This window comes from Pteropus alecto, unplaced genomic scaffold, assembly GCF_000325575.1.
Source record: "Pteropus alecto unplaced genomic scaffold, ASM32557v1 scaffold68, whole genome shotgun sequence".
NCBI lineage: Eukaryota > Metazoa > Chordata > Mammalia > Chiroptera > Pteropodidae > Pteropus > Pteropus alecto.
In genome coordinates this window covers 6,935,900-6,942,729 of record NW_006441386.1, presented here as the reverse complement: position 1 = coordinate 6,942,729, position 6,830 = coordinate 6,935,900, and the positions used below count along the sequence as shown (strand labels likewise).

Below are 6,830 nucleotides of genomic sequence, written 5' to 3'. Positions count from 1 at the left end.
TTCCCAGGGATCACTTAATTGATCAATTATACCAAGAGATCAGTGGGCTGAAGGCACAGCTGGACAACATGAAGACTGAGGTATGAGCGGGCTCTGATCGGCTTTTCTGGGCTTTACCATAACAGGACAGATTATAATATTAAATTTGCTTCACAGAGATACTTATTGGACAACATATTAAGGGGAGTTAATTAGTAGAAATGCCAAAGCCAGAGGGACCTGGTCTTCCCGTGGTCTCGATTGTAGTGCATTTCCATTGTAGTTGCTTTGAGAATAGCACTGAGGCCAAGCTCCCGTGTCCCTGTGATAATGTCCCTCGGAGATAACCACGATCACCAATTGGCTTGAAGCTGTGATGAGAAAGACCCATTCTCACATGGCAGTAAGGAGGTTTGATTTGTAGTTCTGATGGCTGTTTGCAGCGTATGGTGCTATAAATATTCCTGCCCCTCAAACGCAGGCCTGGTCAGAAGCTTTACTCACTGGGACAGGCGAACATCCTCCCCTTTCAGATTCCAGCTAGTTCATCGCTGCTCCCAGGTCATTCTGACAGGACTAGAACATTCCTGCCATCATCCCCTATTGTTGCTGGCTGGGTGTTATAATGACCAGAAGGCTTAACTCTCATGAGGCTGCAGGAGTGGCCTTGTTAGGAAAACCTAAGTGTTTATTTGGTCTGTGCTGGAAACATATTAATACCTGCTTCTCCGCCCAGCACCCCCGACCCTGGCAGTACGGTCATCAGCTGCTTTACCTAAATCTCTCCTGCAGAGCCAGCCAGCCGTGCTGCAGCTGAAGGGCCACATCAGCGAGCTGGAGGCCGAGCTGGCTGAGCAGCGGCACCTGCAGCAGCAGGCAGCCGATGACAGTGAGTTCCTTCGGGCAGAATTGGATGAGCTGAAGAAGAAGCGAGAGGACACGGAGAAGGCACAGCGGAGCCTGACAGAGATAGAAAGTGAGAGGTTGTGGGGGGTGTGAGGGTGGGGGTCAGGGAGATCAGGAGGAAGGAGGAGGCTGGGTGGCAGAGCCTCAACCTCGCATCTGTCTAGAGGAGCTCTCAGGAATGCAAGCTCTTGTCACCAGCCTGTGGGCAGCTGGGAGTCCAGCAGGCAGAGCACCCGTGTGAGGCGCTGCTAAGAACACGGTGATGGGCCTCAGAGGTGATGAGGGTCGCCTGCTCTGGGGGAGTGGATCACCACTGAAAGAGAGAGAGCCCAAGAAATAATTTGACTAAATGCTGTGTGTGTAAAAATGCTCAGGAGGCATGAATCACTTCAGTGATTTAAGTCAAGTAAATTCTTTTTAAAGAAACTTCCCCAAGGAGTTTAAGTAGGATTTTTGAGGAAGAAAGGAGGGTTTTCTAGGGGCTCTGGCTTATGGGATGAGGGGTAGCGGGTCCCAGCCAGGTAGACTCCTCACCTTGGTCCTTGATCATACAGGGAAAGCGCAGGCCAATGAGCAGCGGTACAGCAAGCTGAAGGAGAAGTACAGTGAGCTGGTACAGAACCATGCTGACCTGCTGCGGAAGGTAGGTCCCTTGACCTCTCTCTCGTCATGCTCAGGCCCCACACCACACGGGGGAGAGCAGCTCAGGCCTCGTGGCTTCTCCAGGTCCATTGCCTCCTCCAGTCTCTAGTGGGTCAGCTCCATTTCTTGGGAACCTCAGCTTTTCAGGCTCTCTTGCTTCCTATATTTTGAGCTCCACCTTCAACGCCAGCTCCACTTGCATTATCTCCCATCTTTATTATTTTTGTAAATGCTTGAGAGTCACGTGTCTACAGATGACAGCCTTCTTCTGGTTTCCCTCTGGGTAGGAAAATGATTTCTGTATCCGACTCTAGGGCACTCACGGTCTAAATGCTGTCATTTGTTCTAGAAGGAAGATGTCCTTTAAGCCTGAGATAAGCCACTTCAAGACACTTTTCTTCTCTTACAGAATGCAGAGATAACCAAACAAGTATCTGTGGCCAGACAAGCCCAGGTGGATTTGGAACAAGAGAAAAGAGAGCTAGAGGATTCCTTCCAGCGCATAAGTGAGCAGGCCCAGCGGAAGGTGAGCGGAAGGGAGCCATATGGGGGAAAAAGACTGAGCGATCTCTCCAAGTTGGAGGCGGGCCTTGATTGAAAGACCTTGTCTTCTGCTTCACGGGCAGCTCTGTGTGTTGGAGCCCTGTGAGGGTGCTATGAGAGGCCATATAGAACAGGACACGGTTACCAATGCATAAAGGGTTAAAAGTGATGCAGAGACCCAGGCCGAGTGAGGTTCATCAGCAAAGGCTTTCCTGGGGCGAGTCTTGAGAGTATGAAGAAGTGAAAGCACATGGATATCAGAGAGAGGACCAGTTGTTTATAAGGATTTGCAGCCAGGGGAACACCCATGACTTGGGGTGGCGTTAGCAAGCAGGTCAGGTTGGAGTAAGAGATGTCAATGGATAAAACTGAATGCCTTTACACTTGGAGTAGCAGCTTTCACACTTTCTGTGACCCAGAGAAAAAAATACATCTGTCTAATGGAAATAAGTTTCACAGGGCAGTACTTAACCTTACCATGTGAAGACATTTGGTTATTCTTTTGCTTGTGAGTTTGTACTAATGGGTCACAGCCCACCCTTTGAAAAACCATTTAGAAAAGAAATCAAAGAAGAGGAGTTGTTTCTAGATGGTGAGACGCAGCAGTGTACCAGGTGTTGGGATGCCTGAATTAAAGATCCAGTTCTACTTTAATGAGTATTGAGCTTAAGTGTAACATTCAGGAAATGTTCCTAAAATTTCCCCCTTGACATTCCACTTACCCAGAAGAAAAATTTCTGGTACTCTCTGAGTTCTTAACCTCCTCCTCTGGCCACCTTTTGGCTGAGGTAAAACTTGCATACAAAAGAGTACACATCGCATTGATAGCTTGGGGATTTTTTTACATGTTTATCCCTTGTAACCATCAACCAGATCAGGGTGCACCTGTTTTTCTTTTTCAGACTCAAGAACAGACGGAAGTACTAGAGAACTTGAAGCAAGAACTTGCCACCAGCAAACAGGAACTCCAGATTGTCCAAGGCAGCCTAGAAACTTCTGCCTTGGTGAGCACCATCTCCTTTCTTTCCCTTCCTTATTCTTCTCCCCTCTGGCTTTCATATTGCTGTCACCGAGCCTCTGTCATCATCCAGCATATAGCCAACCTGGTCCCATCTGTAATCAGTATGTACTCAGGAATGAAAATGGGAAGTTAAAGAAGTTATCACCTTCTTTCTGTTCCTTGTGGTGGGTTTGGACCTCTGGGAAGGGGACAGTTTAATTCCTCCCAGCAACTCCCTGTTTTCAACGGTCGTCATTGCAGGCAGAAGTAAAATGGGCAACCCAGATTGCCAACCTGGAGAAAGAACGGGGCAGCTTAGTGAATGCCATGGCTCGGCGGGAGGAAGAATTCTCTGCTCTTCAGGAACAGCTGGAATCCACCCAGCTCAAACTGTCTAGCACACAGGCAAGTAACAGACACCCACTTGGGCTGACCAAGTCTCTCTGACCTCCTACTCCTGGGCCTCAGTGGTGTATTCATGGAGGCCAGGGCCTATGAAAGGGGTTTGGGGCCTCCAGTCTGATTATGAAGGCATTCTGTAGCACAGCTCCTAATGCCAGCATGTCTTGAGTCACACACACAGCAGATAAGGGAAAGCAAAGCTTTCTCTTTTTCATATGAAAAAGGGCTGCACTTAACTTTCTCTCCCTAAGGTTGGAGAATGAGTTGTGGTGGTTCATCCCCACAGCCTCCTGTGCTCAGTGGCACACATCTGTGAACAAAACAACAACTTGAGCTAAGATGCCAGGCATACACGCTCTTTCACAGGTTTTTTTGTGGATTCTGCTTAAAGGCTGCTGTGGAGTCTGTGGCAGACTCTCATCTCCCTGGACCATTTCTAGGAATCTGCGTGCCAGCTCGCAAAGGACCAACGAAAAATGCTTCTGGTAGAGTCGAGGAAGGCTGCGGAGCAGGTGATACAAGAGGCCCTGAGGCAGTTTGAGGAGCCCACTCTCATCAGCTGTGCTGGATCTGCAGGTACTCTTCTTCCCAGCTTGCAGGTGCCAAATCCATATAGCTTGATGCTACCTGTTGGCATTAAACCCCATGGGACACTGAGCTCAGGGGTTCTCAGCCCAGCTGCATGTCAGAATCACCTGGGAAGCCTGGGCCCCACCGAGAGATCAGTTCAATTGGAAGTTCAATTGGAAGTTCTTTGGCATAGGACCTGGGCAGTAATATTTTCTAAAGCCCCCAGGTGTGATAACTACTGCTTTAGTCATGGATCATACTGATGAAGTGCCCACTGGGAGCAGAGCCTTGATACCAATTCTAAAGGCCAGTAAGAAGAGGAACAGATAGTCCTGTGTCTCTCTAAGGAGAAAAATGTGGTCTGAATCAAGGGATAGTTAGTTGCTCATGAGCTTCAAGTCTAGATGGGGAGGCGGCATATAGCATGGAGGGGCAGAAATAATAAAAATCCCCGCATAGTCACAGGTATGAACAGGGACCAACTTGGCACATACCAGAATCCCAAGGGCATGTGAGTAGAGCAGCGATCCAAGTCAGAGCAGCTCTCTAGATGAGAGGAGGGAGCTTTTGTGCACAGTACGTGGGAGATCATCCAGGCCTAGGATTTGTGAAGTCACAGATGTAGCAATGATCAGATCTCATTACAGTTCATTCTCAAGCAGAGGAGACACCTTGGCAAAGTAACGAGGCTCAATTGAAGGACAAGGCAGACAGGAAGAAACAGCTGACAGTTAATTTTTATTATCAGATAGAAAAGTCTCAGTGTGGCGATGTATGTAGTAAAAACTATATCTTTTTCAGCGGGGAACCTGTAAGGAATCTGTAAGGGAACCTGTTGTGTTTTTGTAAGGGAATACAACAGTTACAAATGAACGAGCACACTGGGTACCTGATGTACTAAGGAATGCCAGAAAATGGGGCCGCTGTGGGTGGCTTCTGAGAAGGACCAGATAGACTCAGAAGCACTGCTTTGAAGCTACAAAAAGAGAATCACATATCTGGGTAACCAATGCTCTTTCCTCCTTTCCCCTATCTTAAGGCAGCTCTTGCAGGGCTGGGGCCACTCACTAAGTAGGCTCATCCATCAAGTGGCTTAACTAACAGGGATGAAGCGAGCTATGACAACTCTGGCTTTGACTTTGCTCTGTCTTTCCTCTCACAGATCACCTTCTCTCCACGGTCAAGTCTGTTTCCAACTGCATTGAGCAACTAGAAAAATGCTGGAGCCGGTATCTGGCCTGCCCAGAAGGTAAGAAAAGCAAAGGATAGGGTGTGTCGCCAGTGACGGCTAGGCAGGGTTCAGAAGTGCTTGAATGTGGAAATGACAGATTCCTGTGCACCAAGAAAGGAATTTGTACCACTCGTAATGCCTGGAGGGAGGAGGTATGAAAGTGATACTCCCTCAAGCAGGACCAAAAAACTTTCCTTTAAACTCTTGGCAGATATCAGTGGGCTTCTGCGCTCAGTAACCCTCCTTGCACACTTGACCAGTGACACTATTGTTCAAGGTAGCACCACCTGCCTTAGAGCCCCACCGGAGCCTGCTGATGGTGAGTAACGGGGTGGGGGTGGGGGGACCCTTCAGGAAAGCAGAGGGAGCGGAGGGCCTTTAAAAATCTCTCTTGCCTTGCAACCCCAGCACTGACCGAGGCCTGTAAGCAGTTTGGCAAGGAAGCCCTCATGTATCTGACTTTGCTGGAGGAGGAAGGAACTCTTGAGAATGTCAACAGCACAGCCATGAGGAGCTGCCTCAGCAAGATCACAGCCATTAGCGAGGTATTATCAGTGTTATCATTGAGGAAAGTTATTACTGTTCTTGGTTGCGAGTGCTAGTGGTTGCCAGGGAATCAATGATGTTCTAAGCCAGTTCTTTCTGCACTCTAAACTTGATTCTAGAAAGTGGGAGAACTGAAAAATCTGACCCCCACTCCCCTGAACAACTTTCCAGTTACATTTAATTCATTGGCTATTGGCTATTGAGAATCTACTGTGTGGTTGTCATTCTGCTAGGCAATATCAAAGAATAGACACAGTTTCCCTGTTTTCAAGGATTTTTATGTGGTTGGGCAGGTAACACCTAAAATGGAGAATAATATATTTATTCGTTCAATAAAGATATAGTGAATATGTCCTATATACCAGAAATTGTGCTAGGTGTAGTTATATAGGGACAGATAAGAAATGGTCTCTAAAGGAAAGAAAAATAAAGCAACCATTTCTATACAGTGTGATGAGCACTGTAATAGAGATCTATTTTAAGAATACAGTACAAGGCAGCATTTAATTAATTCCTAAAATGTGTAGTAATAGGTTCAGGGAAGAAGGAGATACGGGCCAGAGGTCAGATCCTCAACATCTCTCATTTGAACTCTTAGAACAACCTTCTCATTAATTTCTCTACCTCTGGCCTCTTTTTCCTCTGTTTTCTTCCGAAAACAGATCTGATTATGATCCCTCTTGTTTGATAACAAAAATCCTATTATGTAACGTGACTTGCAAAGACCTTCACAATCTGCTCTTATTCACTTTTCTAGGCCTCTCTCACCCACTCGCTTTACCATATAGTTGGTGGCCAGCACTGTAATGTGCCTGCTTACTTGTCCATTTCCCGCACAATGAGTCTTCAAAGGTAGAGCTTATACCTTCTTCATTGTATCCTTGGTCCCGGGTGTAATATCTGGCAAGTGATTAACACCCAGCAAATGTTTAATTAATTGAATATGCACACTGAGAAAGCAAAACAGATAAAAAGATGGATTGGATGGGGGAGGAAGGCTCATACTGGGGA

The 6,830-nt window shown here is 47.1% G+C and overlaps 1 protein-coding gene across 2 annotated transcripts in view; it reads left to right on the top strand.

The window, feature by feature from the left end:
• The window catches only part of HIP1 (huntingtin interacting protein 1), a 129,330-nt gene that overhangs the window by 110,012 nt on the left and 12,488 nt on the right, over window positions 1–6,830 (top strand). For both annotated transcript variants that reach the window (XM_015594665.1, XM_015594666.2), the window contains exons 13-22: window positions 8–80; window positions 772–955; window positions 1,440–1,528; window positions 1,937–2,053; window positions 2,973–3,074; window positions 3,332–3,475; window positions 3,913–4,048; window positions 5,205–5,291; window positions 5,485–5,592; window positions 5,682–5,818. In XM_015594665.1, the coding sequence (XP_015450151.1) occupies window positions 8–80; window positions 772–955; window positions 1,440–1,528; window positions 1,937–2,053; window positions 2,973–3,074; window positions 3,332–3,475; window positions 3,913–4,048; window positions 5,205–5,291; window positions 5,485–5,592; window positions 5,682–5,818 (1,177 nt within the window). The remainder of the gene's footprint in view (window positions 1–7; window positions 81–771; window positions 956–1,439; window positions 1,529–1,936; window positions 2,054–2,972; window positions 3,075–3,331; window positions 3,476–3,912; window positions 4,049–5,204; window positions 5,292–5,484; window positions 5,593–5,681; window positions 5,819–6,830) is intronic.